General features: G+C 35.7%; 2 protein-coding genes across 5 annotated transcripts in view; one reads left to right on the top strand and one right to left on the bottom strand.

The window, feature by feature from the left end:
* LOC111049509 overlaps positions 1-3,372 on the top strand; it is an 82,542-nt gene extending 79,170 nt beyond the window's left edge. The window contains 3 exon segments of the mRNA XM_039440527.1: positions 54-200; positions 1,472-1,543; positions 1,546-3,372. Of these exon segments, the coding sequence (XP_039296461.1) occupies positions 54-200; positions 1,472-1,543; positions 1,546-3,068 (1,742 nt within the window). The 3' untranslated portion in view covers positions 3,069-3,372.
* Positions 3,373-13,341: 9,969 nt separating this feature from the next.
* The window catches only part of LOC111061344, a 32,900-nt gene continuing 26,237 nt past the window's right edge, over positions 13,342-20,004 (bottom strand). The window contains exons 8-10 of one of the 4 annotated variants that reach the window (XM_039440523.1): positions 18,977-19,250; positions 14,611-18,267; positions 13,342-14,529 (exon numbers count right to left, since the gene is read on the bottom strand). In XM_039440523.1, coding sequence (XP_039296457.1) covers positions 13,580-14,529; positions 14,611-18,267; positions 18,977-19,250 — 4,881 coding nt within the window. In that variant the 3' untranslated portion in view covers positions 13,342-13,579. Of the gene's footprint in view, positions 18,268-18,976; positions 19,251-20,004 lie in introns of all 4 variants that reach the window. The other 3 variants (XM_039440524.1, XM_039440522.1, XM_039440521.1) reach the window with 3 other exon arrangements.

Genomic DNA, 20,004 nt, shown 5'->3' with positions numbered 1-20,004 from the left:
TTATCTTGCAAATAGCGTTACTAATTTAATTTCGTATTTTATGTTTTATTTAGTTTCCAGAACCTGGGCCGCGGTTAAAACCAAACTCAACCCGGGTTCACTGCACAGTCATGCTGTGTGTAAACTTCCGAGTTCCATGCTGCTATTTGGGGGAGAGAGAGACGGTCAACCGACCAACGAACTCTGGAGATTTCATTTTGGTGAGAAAATTTATTGGTTCAAGATATTTATTTATTAATTAGAATAGTTATGTGTGACTAAAAACATGAGCTCTACAATAACCTCTTGACTGTTTATTACAAACCAACGTTGAAAGTAGTTTTGGGTGAATGACTGTCATTTACACCTGAATTGTATCTATTGTCTATGAATAAACAAATAATGAGAGAGAACCAGCAAGGATAGCAAAACAATGTTGATGAGGTGTTGACTTTATAACGTGAACCTCACTATAGACGCCCCTAGTACTCCCTAGACATCCAAATAATGTTTTTCTCATTTTTCAGGGACACCATTAAGTGGTTCCTAGACGCCCTAATGTTTAAAATTAAACTCATTAAACTAATGTTCAATGTTAAATTACAGTCCGGGTCCTGTAGCTTTGCCTAAGTTTGCCTAACATTAATGTAGGAAATTCGTTTCGAATTTCTCTACAGAATGAACAAAAAACATTTTGTACTTTGGCAACTATTTACAGTCCAGGTCGTGTGGAGGGCTACTAGACTACAATACTACCCGAACAAAAACATCCAACATTTTTGAAAATGTATCTTTCCATAAGCAACATAGAAGTTCTTTTGTATCTTCTCAAAAACAATGCGCTACATTCGAAAAGATACTCAAGGAGCTTCAATGTATCTTTCTGTAAGCAACAGATGCTCTTCAGTATCTTCTCAAAAACAACAGGTTGCATCCGAAAAGATACTCAAGGAGCTTCAATGTATCTTTCTGTAAGCAACAGATAGATGCTCTTCAGTATCTTCTCAAAAGCCACGGATTGCATCCAAAAAGATACTCAAGGAGCTTTAATGTATCTTTCCATAAGCAACAGATGCTCTTTAGTATCTTCTCAAAAGCAACGCTTTGCAACCAAAAAGATACACATGGGTTTTTTTTGGAGTAACATCCTTTCAGCACAACACAGTCTATCAGCTGACTTTCGTTCAACATGCTCTTTCCATTGTTGGTGATACGTTGCAACTCTCTCATTCATGAAGAATCTCTGTGTGTAGGGAGCTTCCTCCATCTAGGGATCTAGGGTCTCTGAAGCCTGATGTTTTTGCAAAACCGTGAATATTACCCTGCAAACCATACCTTGCCAATATGCTGTTTCAAAGTCATGGAGGCAAAGCTATGAGACGCGTATTGTGAACTAATATTGAACTATTTTTATTACTTATTTTGTTCTAAATGAAACTGATTGAGCAAATGTTTAATGTTGAATTCGACTGATTGTTCCTAATTTTTTCAGGAACAGAGACCTGGGAACGTATCACTACCCAAGGCATCAAACCTCAACCCAGGTCTGAAAGTGTAGCACTCACAATTCCGACCTTCTCTTCCAAGACAACTCCCACCGGTCCTCGCCGCCTATAGCGAGGAGGCTCCGCACAGGAGGCTCCATGGATCGCTCTTGCAACGCAACGATGGAGCGTTGCAAGCAACGCTGGTCGGGAGGCAACAGTTTCGATGGTTGCACTCCCTCCCGCCGTCAAGCTGGTACCCCGGGTACAAACTCCTCCAACTTGAGCATTCTAAAAGAGATATCCAAACTTTCCCAGATGAATTTATCAAGGTTGGGGAGCACCAACAAATGTAACTACTCTGTACTGAGCAGTACAGAAAGTATTGCATCAGATTCCTCAACGGGATGTTGTAGTGAAATGGTGAAGTCCCAGAGCTCTAACATCATCACCAAATCTTCCAACACACCTTGCATCCCGGGAACCTTCACCACCCCATCATTCCTCCCCAGGGATCCTGTTTCCGTCCCAAACTTCAGTCTACTCTCATCATGTTCCTTGACCCCTGTAGAGGTCACCAAACTGGTTTACCTGGACAATGAAGAAGCCCCAATCCCGGGACCCCGCAAGGACACGGGAGACACGTTCCAAACTATCCACAACCAGTTCCAACCGGTTCGGAATGCAGGGGCGAGTAATACTAGAAAATTCCCCAAGTCAGCATCGGTGAGGTTTGGGAACCCCTATGTGACTCCCGAGGAGCCTTCAGACGAGACCAGTGATTATGCCAGTATGGAAACCATGAACAAGGCTCCAAACTGTGGGAACAGTGATGGACAAACTAAGACATCAAGTTTCACGTTGAATGGTCAGGAACAAATGAAAACTTCTAGTTTCATCCTGAATGGCCAGGAGAAATTTTCCTCAAGTTGTGCCATTACTACAAATGGTCAGGAGAAGTTTTCTTCAAGCTGTGCAATGACAAATGGCCAAGAAAAGACTGCAAATGATCAGGAAACATCTGGAAAACCTTTTGCTGCATCAGACCGGATGTTGACAAGTGATACCAATTTTGGAGGAACTGGAATGGAACTGAAGTCCTCAAGCTACACTCTCAATGGTGGTCAAGAATCTTCAAAGTTTGGACAAGAACCAGCAAAGTTCTGCCAGGGGAAGTCTGGAAACAACAGCAGATCTTCCAAAGAACCCCCGCTAAGTTTCGCAAACCCCAACTACATGGCACCTGATCTGAAGATGATACTGTCAAAGAAAGATTACGTAAAAGTTTTAAACAGTCCCCCAGATAGTTTGTTGGAGGACGCTTTGGGCAGAAGTAACAGTCGCCAAGAGATGGTTGAGATGAAGCCAGTGCCACCTAAATCGTTGCCACTGAAGGGTGGTGGCTACAACTATAATCACCAGATGGCAGTGGAGAAGCAAAGGAAGAAGTGTAGGGCAAGTAGCGCCGGAAGAGCTGAGCGGGAGAAGGTTGCGATGACGTCATTTTGCGTGTTTCTGATTGGTGGAAAGGAGCATGGTCAGGTGACTGTGTTCAAGAGACCGTTGTCGGTGTGGAGGCTGGTGTTGAGCAGTGAGATTTATTAGTGAGGAGGGTGGATCAGTTCGTCAAGGCCTCAGTTCGTCTAGTACCCATTAATTCTTGATTTATTAGGAAGTGTGGAAAATTCAGATGAAGAATGCATTTTTCAAGAGATTCCTGCCAAATTTTAGTTGATCGTGGAAGTTTTTTTGAAGGTTATTGATGAGGGGGTTTCATCAGTTCGTCAAGAACCCATTTTGATCATTTCTTGATTTATTAGGAAGTGGGGAAAATTTAGATAAAGGATGCGTTTTTGAAGAGACTCCTGCCAAATTTCAGTTGATCGTGGAAGTTTTTTTGAAGGTTATTAATGAGGGGGTTCATCAGTTCGTCAAGTTCTCATTAGTTCTTCTACTACCCATTTTGATCATTTCTTGATTTATTAGGAAGTGGGGAAAATTCAGATAGAGAATGCATTTTTGAAGAGATTCCTGCCAAATTTTAGTTGATTGTGGAAGTTTTTTTGAAGGTTATTAATGAGGGGGGTTCATCAGTTCGTCAAGTTCCCAGTTCGTCTAGTGCCCATTTTGATCATTTCTTGATTTATTAGGAAGTGGGGAAAATTCAGATAAAGGATGCATTTTTGAAGAGACTCCTGCCAAATTTTAGTTGATCATGGAAGTTTTCTTTGAAGGTTATTAGTGAGGGGGTTTCATCAGTTCGTCAAGTTCCCAGTTCGTCTAGAACCCATTTTGATCATTTTTCTTGATTTATTAGGAAGTGGGGGAAATTCAGATAAAGGATGCATTTTTCAAGAGATTCCTGCCAAATTTTAGTTGATAGTGGAAGTTTTTTTGAAGGTTATTAGTGAGGGGGTTCATCAGTTCGTCAAGAACCCATTTTTATCATCTCTTGATTTATTAGGAAGTGGGGAAAATTCAGATAAAGGATGCATTTTTGAAGAGATTCCTGCCAAATTTTAGTTGATCAAGGAAGTTTTTTTTGAAGGTTATTAGTGAGGGGGTTTCATCAGTTGGTCAAGTTCCCAGTTCGTCTAGTACCTATTTTGATCATTTCTTGATTTATTAGGAAGTGGGGAAAATTTAGATGAAGAATGCATTTTTGAAGAGATTCCTGCCAAATTTTAGTTTATTGTGGAAGTTTATTGTAGAGGATTTGAGGTGTCTAGTCTATTTTGTTGTAAATAATCATAATTTTATCATTAGTCTCTTACATGGAGACCTATGCTGAGTACTGAAGAGATTGTTTATTAGAAATTCAAGGATTTTTTAACATTATTCAAAATCTTATACTTGATCTAACAAGATGTCAAAACAATGGAATATTACTTGCAAAATTATTAAAATTGTTTGCAAGTAGTTTCCTATGACGTTTCTGCCAGCCAATTGGACGGTTTATTATAAGGGTTTAAACAGTTTACTTTCTGTAGAATTATGATACTGTATATTATGGATTAGGTTTTTGTCCAATTTGTTTAATACTTATGAAATTCCAATTCAAATTGAAATTGAAATTTCACTGAGAATTTCAAATTTTCTTGTTAGGGAAGGAAAAATTCAGCCAAATTTACATTTTGCCAAATTTAAGTATTGAAGAAGAAAACTTACTGCCAAATTGATACATTTATTCTACATTTTATTTTAATGTCACTCAGTTTTACTCGAGTTTGAACTTTAGTTTAACTTGATTCAGGATCATATCAAGCTATAGTACTGTATTCATTACTGTATTTATTTGATTCATAAATTATTCCATTCCTCCTATCAGGCTCACGCACAAGCCTAGGGCTCATGTGGGCATCATCCTCAGAGAAACATCAATCTTGTTGCTCATAACCTTCATGAAACTTTCATTCCTCCCATCACACTCCCGCACAAGCCTAGGGCTCATGTGGGCATCAACCTCAGAGAAACATCACTCTTGTTGCTCATAACCTTCATGAAACTTTCATTCCTCCCATCACGCTCCCGCACAAGCCTAGGGCTCATGTGGGCATCATCCTCAGAGAAACATCAATCTTGTTGCTCATAACCTTCATAAAACTTTCATTCCTCCCATCACGCTCCCGCACAAGCCTAGGGCTCATGTGGGCATCATCCTCAGAGAAACATCAATCTTGTTGCTCATAACCTTCATGAAACTTTCATTCCTCCCATCACACTCCCGCACAAGCCTAGGGCTCATGTCGGCATCAACCTCAGAGAAACATCACTCTTGTTGCTCATAACCGTCATGAAACTTTAAACTTCGTTCAAATTAACTTCTGACTTGAGATGGACATGCGCAACAGAGAAGGCATACAGCGGCAGGGATACAACGGAGGCTATGTTGCCGTTGTGTATCGGCCAGCGTTCTCTAATTTCCAGTAGGAATTCAAGCACTCATGTTGAACTTAGAAAGTTTCCTCACAGACTCGACTGACTCTATTCGACAAAATGACAACAGCGCTCATGTTAAACTTAGGAAGTTTCCTCACAGACTTGACTGACTCTATTCGACAAAATGACAACAGCGCTCATGTTAAACTTAGGAAGTTTCCTCACAGACTCGACTGACTCTATTCGACAAATTGACAACTGCGCTTCCACCTATGACTCAATCCATCACTGCAATTGACTGATCTCCCTCAATTTCTCTACGCCGCAAATTCCTCCAAGCCTGAAAAAGATTTACACAAAGATAGATCCACTCATCTCTTCTATTATTCACGCACCAGCCTGGAGATTATGTGAACATCATGCTCATAAAACAGAAAACTTGACAAATCTATTCAGATAGAGTATGTTAGCTTTTAGATCCAATCCCTGTAACGATTGTATGATTATACCAAAATTACTTGCAAATTCATGTTTTAAATAAAGTAATACCATGAAGAAACAATAGCGTAAGTAGATATCCCATGGTATAGGGCGTTTATGTCGCAACTTTTACTGTTATCTCAAGCCGATTACTGTTGATTATTGTCAAATATCATAGAGAAACAATAGCGTAAGTAGATTTCCCATGGTATAGGGCGTTTATGTCGCAACTTTTACTGTTATCTAAAGCCAATTACTGTTGATTATTGTCGAATTTTACTGTTTTGTAGGGGTGAGAGTGTATGAACGACACAATATGAAAGACTACCAGCGTCACACAGCTTCACGGGAAAGAACTACGTGGACTATCGGCTTGAGATAACAGTAAAAGTTGCGACATAAACGCCCTATACCATGGGATATCTACTTATGCTATTGTTTCTCTATGATACCGTAATACGTTAGTGGAGCTTACCTACAATAGTTATTATTATCTATATTATCAATGGGTAATTTTATCTATAAGGAAAGCTACCAGTTTGAAGTGAATATCACTACATAGCGCCAGTTGCACAAAAGCTGGTCAGACTTTAATCGAGATTTATTTCACTAGAACCAATCAGAGAAGGCTTTAAAGAGGGTTTCTCTGATTGGTTCTCGCCGAATTGATCACGATTAAAATTTAACCGGTTTTTGTGCAACCGGGTCATAGAAGTATAATATAAATAGACACACAACAAATCAAATTGGAAAGTATGTGTTCATGAAAAGTCTACAAAATTTAGAAATTAGAGAAAATATAGAAAATGTTCACAGTTTAGTGTAGAGCAAGTGAACGTAATTGAAGATAGGTAATATAAAACAAAGAAACACACAGTCCATAATTATTATTAATAATAGTGGTTTCACAATGTGTAGAAAAATAGAGTTTTTCAGAAGTAGAAAATTAAGATATAGAAGAAGAAACAAGTAATTGTAGTTAAAAACAGGGAGAAATTAATAAAATAGTTGAAAATTACAGGAGTACACGGAAATAGTGACAAGTTTTTTATAACTGGTTTAGAAGAAGAGACAAATAACTGTAGTTAAAACACGGAGAAATTAATAAAATAGTTGAAAATTACAGGAAAAAGCGAAAAAAGTGACAAGTTTTTCGTAACTGGTTTAGAAGAAGAAACAATTAATTGTAGTTAAAACAGGGAGAAATTAATAAAATAGTTGAAAATTACAGGAAAACATGGAAATAGTGACAAGTTTTTATAACTGGTTTAGAAGAAGAAACAACTAATGTAGTTAAAACAGGGAGAAATTAATTAAATAGTTGAAAATTACAGGAAAACACTAGAATAGTGACAAGGTTTTTTAACTGGTTCATACAGTATTATTGTAGGACTAGAAGGGAAAACTTTTTACTAATATTGGTTAAAATAGTTGAATGAAAAAACAGGAAAAACGAGTTTTCTTTTTCAACTGATTCATACAGTATTATTGTAGGATTAGAAGAGAAAAACGTTTTACTAATATTGGTGAAAATAGATTTTTTTCTACAACTGGTAGAGGTGGTAGAATAAAGGTAAATTTGAGTAGAATAAAAGAAAATTTTTAATAATATTGGTTGTAGATTTGTAAACTTGTAATTCTACTGAGTGGTAGTATACAAGACTGAAGGATCCTTGTAACCTTAGTAAAAGAATTCTATTTTATAGAATAAAATGGGGATTTTTAATACCTCCAGATCCCTGGAGAGTTCTTCCTTTTCTACCAAAATCTATAGTTCAATGAATATCTAGCAATAGTTGTTGTAACTAGACTTGTCTAGTCTAACTATTCCAGTTTCCTAGTGCAAAAATAGTCTACTGGAAGTCGAAAATTGTCTTTTAAATTAATTTTCTGAATTTGACTAGAATTAAAAGATGGAACATGAATTCTTATAAATAAAATGAGACAGATCTTTTCAATAATGTGATTAACTCAATATAGATGTTGATTCTCAGTCTGATTCACTTAATATTAATTTAAAATAATTGATAATTTGTTCATGGAGCAAGTGCAAAATACTGCTCTTTATTAATTAATTATTTTGATTTATTTGATCAATATAGTCTCTTCTTTTATAATAGTTTACAACTACTTATTTGTTATATTAATTCCTACACCAAAAATTTAATAATTTAGTGCAATAATTTCATGTGATTTTTAAAAATGCATTTGTGTACTACTTTAGTAATTATAATTTATCTTTTGAATGGTTTACTACAAAAATAAATTCAATTACAATTAAATTAATAACATTGTGCAATGATTTTATGTGATATCTTTTTGGTTTCAATATTTTATATTGTTTTGTTAGAATTGTTAATGGCCTTTTGAGTTTTTAATGTTTCATTTTTATATGTGAAGATTTTGTTAGTATGATTGTTAATATGTATTAATTTATGTTTACACATATTTAGATTATGTACTACTAATAATAATTGAGCTAATTTTGTGATTATAATGAATAATTTCACTATTGCAATTCATATATATTTTATTAATTAATGTGTTTTTTCACTTATCCTTATAGCAATTAAATTTTAATGCATGCTTTGAAGTTTGAATTGAATAATTCTGGTACACAATATTTATTGTAATAAGGTGTAATCAGGAATATTGTTCAAATAATTTCAATTTGATAATTGAATATTCAACTTAAATCACCTTTTTGGCCAAAATGATAATTTGATATATTATTTATTCTAATCTTTTAAATATGTTTTTCTACATTCAATCTTCAAGGTGTTTTAGCTTGATAAGCTTTGGTTTAATTCATCAACTATTTGATTCCCTAGAAATAATAATTTTGAAAAAATTATCACAAACTAGACTTGATACGGATTTAATCCAATGAAATTTAGTTTAAACTGTGGCTGTGCAAACGGTCCTTAGTGCCGTTTGCACAGTCACAGTTTAAACTAAATTTCATTTTAAACTAGATTAAATTCGTATCAAGTCTCGTTTGTTATAATGCGTTTCATTCTGAGTCTAAGCCACCAGCTGATTAAATTCAGTTTAAGCTTTGACTGTGCAAACGGCCCTTTTGCAATTAAAAGGTACAAACTTGTTTCTCTTGAAATAGTAAAGAAGTAAAACTACAGTTAATTTCGACTTAATTTAAGAGATAAATCTCTATACTTCAACTAAAGCTAAAAAGAAGCATTTTACTATTAATAAAATAAATGATTAAAAATCTAGTTAAAAGGATATGCCAAATAACAGAGACCCAAAGAAAATGTATAGATTGATATAAAATAATATAATTGAGAGACATGATACCGTACTAGGCTGACATGAAGGTATTTGAAATATGATTAAAAGAAATGCTAAATAAGGTGTGAAAGGGGCTAAAGATACCCAAATGGTTATTGAAGAAGATTATTAAAAGAAATGGAAAATTAAGTCTGAAAGTAACTGAAGATAACAAACAAAGGACGAATTTAACGCCAAAGAGAGAAACAAAACTAAAAAGGAGAGGAGAAAATGTGAAAAGTATTGAGAAAGAAAGAGAAAATTAATTTAAGAAACCGTAGAGGTTGGTATAACATGTTATAGGAATGATACATATGTGGATAGACTTTAAACTAGTATAACTGTTTCTCAACTATTATTTCTGTAGTTTAAACTAGATATTAGATAGATATAAGAAAATTTGATCCGTCGTTTCAACATATAGTAATAAAAAAGAGGAATACTGTTTATACAGAATGTCACAAAAATGTGTTCCCAATTTTTTTAGAGTGAGAGAATTTTGATCTGTGAAAATAAGTCTCTAAAGCTTCAAAATTGGATCCCTTAATCTTTCAAGATTACGTCCTAAAGACTCCAGTCATGGAGTATAAGACAAGTCATGATATTACATAATAATTCTAACACTAAGTAGTTCAACCTAGTTTAGGTTTGAAAGGAATTCTTGTACACTATAATAAGCTCTATCAACTAAATATTTTTTCATTTGTTTTTTGAAAATCTTCAAATCATCATTACTTTTCAAGATTTGAGGTAGCTTGTTATAAAATTTCCTACCAATATAATCTGGTTTTTGTTCAAATAACCTACTATTGTGACCCATTATATGATAATCTGCTCTGTTTCGCGTATTATACTCATGAACATCTGAATTCTGGATCACACCACTCGTTTTCACATGCATTACAACTTCATATACATACAAAGATGGCACAGTTAATAGACCAAGCTTTTTAAATAAAGGCCTACAAGAGTCTAACCTATTCACTTTCTCTATACATCTGAGTGCCTTCTTTTGAATCTTAAACACCCTGTCCATATTTTGTTGAGATGAATTACCCCATACTAAAATAGCATACCTAATATGAGATAGTATAAGTCCATGGTAAGCAGTTAACAGTAGTTTTTTATCATTCAGCCTAGCAAGCTGCCGCAGGACAAATACCCCAGATGATATCTTATTACATATCCTCTCAATGTAAGGATGCCATGTTAATTTCCTGTCCAATAAAATTCCCAAGAATGCTACATTTCTTGATATCTAATGTTTCAAGATTAATATAATTAGATCATGTCAAGTTTAATATTATCAAACGAGCGTAACGAGTTCCTACTTTCACCTTGTGGCTCGAGATATTGTCAGTTTTTTTGTATGTTTGTCGATAACTTTTAAATGTTTTCAACAATCAACTTCAAATTTACAACACATCCTTTGAACCATTATACAAATCGAGTTCATTTAAGAATAAAAATTCAACATACTATTCAAAAAATAGTTTTCAAATTTACAAAAGTAATATTCATGTTAAGTTCAATATTACAGATTTTGAAAATTTGATACAACACCGGATTAAAAGTGAACAAACCAACAAAAGCTCAAAATTATTAAAATCCATCATAATTTGATGTTGAAATTTATTTATTTTAACCTAATAAATAAATTTCAACAAAATAAATAAACCAACAAAAGCTCAAAATTAATGAAATCCATCATAATTTGATGTTGAAAATTTATTTATTAGGTTAACAAAAATAATACTATGATCGGAAAAGAAAAAAACAGGCTATTGCCCAAAACTTCTTCAATTTCCCAATTTCATTTCAAATTGTCCAAAAATTATACATAGGTTATGTCCATAAATTATCCCATATTACAATATTTTTTACGTTTTCAAACCAGATTTCTAGAACCACCAATTTTTAGAAAAATGAACGAAGTTTTCTCAGCTTCTCAATATTTCTGTCGCAAACTTGGTAACAAATCTGTGACATTCTTTATAACCAATAAATTGTTTAGATGTTAGATGTTGTAACTCTCTATAAATAATTATAGTGAGATTTACTTTAATCTGTCAGTATTATCTAAATGTGTAGCATTGATGTTTTCCCATAAGGAATGCTGACTACCCAAAGTTAATCTCACTTTAATGAAAAAATTGGAAAAAATAGATCTGTATTTTTATTATGGTGTAACTGGTGTAATGAATAAAATTCGTAGAAAACCCAAAAATAAATTATGTTACTGTTTGAAAACATTTTGTGTTTATTTTCACCTAAATTACACATTTCTATTCTGATTCCCAGTTGCACAAAAGCCTGTTAAATGTTAACCGTGATTAGTGCCATGAGAGCCAGAGAAACCTTCTTATCAAAATAGGGTTTTCTGATTGGTTCTTGTGGATCTAAGCTGCGTTTACACCAAAGTTATTAAGAAAATGTGAATTGACCGAGCCAAGTGAGGTCTAAAGGTGCGTACAGATATACGCGCCGCTAACATGAGCAACTCACTTTTAATCAGCTGACTATATCTGTATTTTTACAGAAACGGTAAGATACAGATATAGAAAGCTTGGCATCAGCTGATTAAAAGTGAATTGCTCATGTTCGCGGCGCATATATCTGTACGCACCTTTAGATTCAAGTCGACGGTTTGGCATTTCTCTTTATGTTTAAATGTTGCGCATTTACGGCGAAACGCGGTAATAGATTCTAATGAAATTTGACAGGTATGTTCCTTTTTAAATTGCGCGTCGACGTATATACAAGGTTTTTGAAAATTTTGAATTTCAAGGATAATATAAAAGGAAGAAGGAGCCTCCTTCATACGCCAATATTAGAGTAAAAATCACACTATAGAATTATTCATCACAAATCAGCTGTCGAGTGGATTATAAATTGCATGCCATGACGCAAGCAATTCAATATCTCAATGTAACTTGATAAAAAATCAGCAGCTGTGTAGACTATTAATTGCATGCCTCATTGAATGCAATTTTTATGCACTATTAAATGAACTATTTATCTCGGGCCACTCCCGTGTTTCGGATGGACACGTTAATACGTCGGTCCCGGCTGCCTAAAAAGCAGTCGTTAGGTCATGTCAGAGGCCCTGAAATTGATCAGTTGCGACCTGAAAACTCTGACACCAGACCTGAGCCAGCCAGGTCACTCGATATTATTATTATTAATGAGCTATTGCGTGCAATAACGCATGCAATTAATAACTAAAATAACATAGTATTGTCTCTCGACCTTTCTCTGCTTTGAACTCGGGCTGTCCTGTTGCCAGTATGTCTTGAAGGAGATTAGCTTTTGATGTTAGCATTTTTGATACACCAACCCCAACAGCCATTATAGTCGTTTTCACACCGATATCTCGCCGACACGACACATAGACAGGATTTACTCTCATGGACAGTATAAGAGGAGGCTGTGATTTATAACTGCGCGAAGTCTACTGTTCACAGAACTACTAGTAATTTAATCCTTATATATTCTATTGGATTGAACATAACTTATCATACACATGATGAACACATGTGTTTGTCAAGTTCCGTTCAATCTAATAGAATCTATCAGGATTAAGTTATTAACATTTTTTTAATAACTTTGGTGTAAACGCACCCTTTGCGGTCGAGTTAGAAAGACTAGCCTGGAATTCCTTATAGAGTCCAAAGGGTTAAAATTTAACAGGGTTTTATGTAACCGGGCCTAAATAACGTAATTTGATGTATTAATTCTTAGGCTCAACTGACACTTACGTGACTCAGGTGGAGAAGAGACTGGACTCTAGTGGAGAGCATGTGTTTTGAAATGGTGACGTCGCGGAGACTAGAATCGACTGGTCTGAGTGTCACCATTTGGAAACACATGCTCTCCACTAGAGTCCAGTCTCTTCTCCACCTCAGTCGCCTAAGTGTCAGTTGAGCTTAAGATATAGTTTCAGGTCGAATGATAGGAAAAGAATTAAAATTTGAAATAACGGATTTACAAACATTTTTCAACAAAATCAATTTATTATCTCAATAAATAAGACAGTGAATTCTATAAATAAACGGCAATTTTCTTTTCAAGTTTCGTCTGATGCTTGATAATAAATAAAAGTAAAATAGGTTCCAACTGGAAATTACAAAGGTTCAAAGGCACTTTCCAATAAGAATAAATATTATTCCCAGTAAAAAATGGATTTACAAAAATAAAAATAAATAAATTAAATCTTTTCTAAAGCAGTGTATTTTTTCTTTTCATTCAATCAAATCCCCCCATTTCCCTTCTGAAACTCATAGCTTCTTCATTTTTTATGTTCAAACTTATTTTCATTTTCTTCTTATTTTTCTCTTTTGTTTTCAATCCGTTCACCTTCTCGTTCACTATTGAATTTCTCTTCATCTCCTTATTTTCTTTTCTATTTCTTTTCTTTTATCTATTCTTTTCATCCCCTCATTTTCCTTCATCTCTTTATTTTCTTTTCTCTATTTTTTCATCCCCTCATTTTCCTTCATCTCCTTATTCTTCTTCTTCATCTCCTCGTCCTTCTTCTTCACATTGAAGAGGTGGAGGAAGAGGTTCCTCTTCTTCTTCGACTCCTCATTCTTATTCAATTTGAGCAGGTGAAATATGAGGTTATTCTTCTGATTCTCCATCTTCCCCTTCGCCTCCTCATTATTCTTCTTCATCTCCTCATTCTTCTTTCTCGCTTCCTCTTTCTTCTTCATGTTCTCCATCTTCATCATCATCTCTCTCTTCTCCTTGGCCTCCTCATTATTCCTCTTTATCTCCCCATTCTTCTTATTCACTTCCTCTTTCTTCTTCATGTTCTCCATCTTCATCATCATCTCTCTCTTCTCCTTCGCCTCCTCATTATTCTTCTTCATCTCCTCATTCTTCTTTCTCGCTTCCTCTTTCTTCTTCATGTTCTCCATCTTCATAATCATCTCTCTCTTCTCCTTGGCCTCCTCATTATTCCTCTTTATCTCCCCATTCTTCTTATTCACTTCCTCTTTCTTCTTCATGTTCTCCATCTTCATCATCATCTCTCTCTTCTCCTTCGCCTCATCATTATTCTTCTCCATCTCCTCATTCTTCTTTCTCGCTTCCTCTTTTTTCTGTTTCTTCTTCAAGTTCTTCTTCCTCCTCATCATCTCATCCTTCAACTTGAGATGGTGCAAAATAAGTTTCTTCTTATTCCACCCCTCATTCCTCTTTATCTCCTTATTCTTCTTCTTCTCCTCCACATCCTCATTCTCCTTCTTTGCCTCCACATTCTTTTTCATCTCATCATTCTTATCCTTCATTTCCTTATTATTCTTCTTCTCCTCATCATTATCGTTCTTTTTTGCCTCCTCATTCTTATTCTCCTTCTTCTTCTCCTCCACATCCTTCTCATTCTTCTTCTCCTCCAAATCCTTCTCCTTCTTCTTCTCCTCATCATTATAGTTCTTCTTTGCCTCCTCATTTTTATCCTTCATTTCCATCTCAATCTCTTCAATCTTCTTCTTCTTCTTCTTCTCCTCATCATTATCGTTCTTCCTTGCCTCCTCATTTTTATCCTTCATTTCCATCTCAATCTCTTCAATCTTCTTCTTCTTCTTTCTCTCCCTCTTCTTCTTCTTCTTCACATCCTTATTCTCCGTCTTTGCCTCTTCGTCCTTCTTCTTTATCGCCTTTTCTTTCTTCTTCTCCAAATTCTTCTTCTTCTTCCTCCACCTTCTCAATTCAACATTCCTCCACCACTGAAATATATTTCTAGTCTCCTTCTTTTTCCCACAGTTTTCTCTTTTACTCTCACCTCCATTCTTTCCCTCAACACCACCATCTTTCTTCCTCTTCTTCTTTGTCCTGTGCTCTCCTCCTCCCCATTCTCCTCCACCACCGCCTCCCAAATCACCACAATAATGTTTTGTGATGTCGCACCAGCATTCCCTCTCTCTCCTACTTCCTGTATCATCAGGCTCCTTTTTTATTACAGTTTCATCAATTTTTCCTCCTCTTCCACCTTCCAAATTATCACACTCATTTCTAGTGACAACATCCGTATTATTTCCTTTTCCAACAATTACGAAGAACTTACTTCCGGTCAAAATCTGTAGTAGAGAATTTTCCATATTCGAAGAACCAACATTCGAATCCCCCAAACTACGATTCTCCATATTCAAGGAAACAACATTCATGTCTCCGAAACGGCAATTTTCCATATTCGAATAGACTACGTTTGTAGCATTCAAATTTTCAGCAATTTCAGCTTCCTTACCCCTACCCTTAAAATACATTTCCTTCAATTTTCTTCTATTCCTCCTTTTCTCAGACTCACTTTTCTTCTTCTTCTCACTTCCAGAACGAGTTAAGACCTGTGGAAGACAATTTTCCACATTCGAGTAAACTACATTTGTGGCATTCAAATTTTCAGCAATTTTTGGTATCTTATTTCCATTATTTGAACAATTTTCCCCCTCACTCATCTTCCTTCTATTCCTTTTCTTCTCAGACTTACTTTTCCTCTTCTTCTTCTCACTTTTAGAATGAGTTCTCTCTCTTACAGGTCTTACATTTCTTAGATCCCCTCTTACTATCGTACCACTCCTCAACCTCATTCCTTTGCTCTTCCTCGAAGGTCTATTCGCCGGAGTTCCAAAATTATCAAAGTCTTTATTGACACCATCTTTGCTTTGGTCGTTGTTACCTCTATTGTTGAAGATGAAGAAATCATCAGGTGAAGCCTTGAAAACTGGGGGACAGTTTGACAAACTTGAAGATGTAGGAGTTGGGACATATGTTTGAGGGTTTAGAATTGTTGGGACAAATGTTTGAGGGTTTACAAATGTTGGGACAACTGTTTGATGGTTTACAAAAGTTGAGTCCGAAAGTTTTTCTGCAGGTTTGGTAAATTCGGACCTTGCAAGTTTGGTATTTGGGAGTTTGGAACCTGAAGACCTTAGAAATGTAGTATTCACAGATTTCTCTGTAATTTCAGGATCTGCAGACCTTGAAATTCCAGTATCTAGAGGGGTTTCTGCAACTTCAAGACCTACAAACCTTGAAGATGTAGTATTTGCCGGTTTTTCTGCAATTTCAGGATTTACAGAACTTGCAGATTCCTCCTCAGATGATAACTCTAGAACTTCGGCACATTTTGAGAAATTTGAAGACAACTTTGCCATAAATGTAGTATCAGCAGCTAATGTTTTCAGTAATGGTAGATCTACAGGTGATGTAAGCTCCAAAGCTTTTTCTAACTTTGTCATTATACTCTGCCAAACTGGGTTGTTCTTCAAAGTGTCCAATGTGAAGGTTTCACGTGAGGGGATGTCTGGCACTTCAAGCAGAGACTTGTCATTAGTAGAAGAATTAGGTACTTCCAAAAGAGACTTTCCACTAGATCTGAAGCAGCTACTATTGTCACATTTTGCATTTAATGAAGACTTGACATAAAACTCTGATATCGAATTTTCTGGACATTTTGTAGCTTCTGGAAATTGCACCATGTTTGCATTTTCTGAAGTAAGGTTTGACCCTGTAGCAGTTGCAAACTTGGAAACACTGTCTGACTTTGGTAGTATCACAGAATCTGCAACTAATGCAGAATTAGAAACAGAAGACATAGAATTAGGAACAGTTGCATTTGTTGCTACTGTGGAATCTGCAGAAGATGTCATCAAACTAGGGACATCTGTCATATTTGGAACAACTGCAGAATCTGTGTCAAATACAGCTATTTGAGGAAGACCTGCAGAAGATCCAAGACTTGCAACATCTGGCAAATTTGTTGGATTGGTAGAATTTGCTCCAAATATGGATCCTTCAGAGACACTTACAGAGCCTTCTAAACTGGGAACATCTACCAAATTTGGCAAATGTACACTTACAGAGCCTTCTGAACTAGAATCATCTACAATATTTGACACATTGAAGAAATCTGTTCCAGTTTTTGATCTAGAGACATTTGCAGAACCTTCAAAACTATGAACATCTACCAAATTTGGCAAATAAACACTTACAGAGCCTTCTAAACTGGAAACATCTATGGAATTTGGCTGATTAGCCAAATCTGTTCCAGATTTTGATCTAGAGACACTTTTAGAACCTTCAAAGCTAGAATCATCTACAAAATTTGGCAGATTGGCCAAATCTGCTCCAGATTTTGATTTATTAGACACACTTGCAGAACCTTCAAAACTAGAATCATCTACAAAATTTGGCAGACTGGCCAAATCCGCTCCAGATTTTGATCTAGAGATACTTGCAGAACCTACAAAGCTAGATTCATCTACACAATTTGGAGAATTACCAACAAAACCTGTTCCAAAACTGAATTCCCCAGGAAAATCATCAGAACTTACAGAAGATCCAAGACTTTCAACATCTATCATTTCTGGCAAACTGACAGAATCTTCACCAGATGTGTTTCTTCCATTTACACCTCCAGATCTCCCTAAATTCCCAGATCCCTTTCCAGATAGATTGCCAACAGAACCTGTTCCAAAAAAAAATTCCCCAGGAATATCATCATAACTTACAGAAGATCCAAGACTTTCAACATCCGTCATTTCTAGCAGGCTGCCAGAATCTTCACCAGATATGGTTCTTCCATTTACACCTCCAGAGCTCCCCAAATTCCCAGATCCCTTTCCTGTCTTCTGTCTCTTGGTTTTCCCACTTTTGCCAGAACTCCCTAAGGTTCCCTCAGAATTCCCTTTCCTGGAGGTACCTTGAGGATCACCAAAATCCCCTGATCCATCATTTCCCTCATCATCAAAGCTACGTTTCACCTGACCATCCCTTCCGTTTTCTGCACCTTTGGCACTTGAGTTCCTTTCAAACATGGCCACAAACATCCCACTACCATCCTCCTCTTGCCGCATCAAACACTTTTCCCCACAGTGGTACTCCGACTGCCGACACGATCCACGCCAACTATTCTCCCAACCACTCTCAGCAACCACCATTGTGGCATCTGCCAAAATGAACCCATGGAACTTTGCCACAACCAGCAGCGCATCAATGACCGCCTCATTCTCAGCTGCATGTATGGATTCTGTGGCATAGATGATGCGTTTGGCATGCGGGAATGAGGTGAGGGCATGGCGCAGTTGTGAGAATTGTTTGTGGACAAACTTTTGGTGGATGACCTTGGGATCAGCTGATGGATGAGATTTGGAGGAACCTGGAACATATGAGAATAGTTGATTTGAGCATGGATTGATGGGAAGTTGCAGACAAATAAAGCTAGGGTAGAGTTGATTTGATTATGGATTGATTGTAATTTGTAAATTGATTGTAAAATCATGAAGTGTAAACATAACCAATTTTTGGGCTTTACGTATCCCAAGGAACAGTTTTGGGCTTTAAGCCTGTTGTTTCTTTCCCAATCATTCATAGTTGAGAATGTTATTGTATCTATCAATGTATAAATAGATGAATGAATAATTTGCAGTCAAAGTTTATTTAACTGTGCATTGCGATCGATTACAGTTTCATGGACCGTGAGAGACAGAGAAAGGATCATCACCTATTCTTATTATAGTATATCTGTATCTGTATAGGTTCAGTAAGATACAATAATCATACCACACAAGTAAGTTAATTACACTCAATTAATCAATTACAACACAATTAACTATTTTAATGAATCAAAATTCGGGGGAGGAACAGTTTTGGGCTGTGCCTGTTGATTCTCAACCAAACTATTTTAAAAAATGATTATGTATCATTGAATCAATAAAATAATAGAAATAAGAACAAAAAGATCAGACCCAACCTGACGAATCTTAGACATGAATTAATTAATGAATAAGTAGATCAATTAATACCAACCTGACAACTCCCAAACATGAATCAATTAATAAGTAGATGAATAATGAAGTAATACCAACCTGACGACTCAGGAAACACCAAAACACTCTCCACCCCAGGACAGTTGGCATCACTGCTGCTCAAAGCACTCCCCTTCTCCACCACAGCACACTCTACTCCAGACAACTTCAGTCTTTTCTGCAGTCTTTTGTCATTGAACAAATAAATTTTGCCCATATTTTGCATCTTAGTGGCCATTGATAGAGTAGTGTCCAAGATGTTGAATGAGGATGCCATGTTTAGTATAACTGAACCGGGTTTGGGATCAAGGAGTTTGATTGCCAGTCTTGTAGCCTGCCAAAAAAGTAAAATATTAGTTGATAATAATATGAAATACACGAGTTTTGTTGGTATTTCAGCCTCAAATAACCTGAAAAAAGTTTAAGAATAATTTTGAGAACAGTGCATGTATTTTTTAATCCGGATTCACTCTATACTTTATTCATCCATATATTATCAAAATGATAGGGAGAGAAAAAAATAAGGTAACCTTGCGCTATTCCTCTCCCAAATTTAGATAAGGTTACACATCGTCCGAAATAGGTTAAGTCTTGTAGTTCTTCACTTCACAGCAGATTGAAAAATAAATTTATCAGTTGATATTTACCTATAAATAAGAGTATTGTTTGTATTTCATTCTCAAATAACATTGAAAAACTTTCAAGAGTGATTGAGGATACAGCATGGTTGAGAAAAAGATATTGAGAAAAGATACTACATTATTTTAAATATGTGAATATTTCCTATTTTAGTTATTGACCGAGCGAAGTGAGGTCTAAGATTCAAGTCGACGGTTTGGCATTTCTCTTAATGTTTAAATGTTTATATGTTGCGCATTTACGGCGAAACGCGTTGATAGATTTTCATGAAATTTGACAGGTATGTTCCTTTTTTAATTGCGCGTTGATGTATATACAAGGTTTTTGGAAATTTTGCATTTCAAGGATAATATAAAAGGAAAAAGGAGCCTCGTTCATACGCCAATATTACAGTAAAAATCAGACTATAGAATTATTCATCATAAATCAGCTGACAAGTGATTACACAG

Source organism: Nilaparvata lugens, chromosome 14 (assembly GCF_014356525.2).
Source record: "Nilaparvata lugens isolate BPH chromosome 14, ASM1435652v1, whole genome shotgun sequence".
Taxonomy (NCBI): Eukaryota; Metazoa; Arthropoda; class Insecta; order Hemiptera; family Delphacidae; genus Nilaparvata; species Nilaparvata lugens.
The sequence above is the reverse complement of the archived record's forward strand: the minus strand, read 5'-3'. Positions and strand labels throughout refer to the sequence as shown.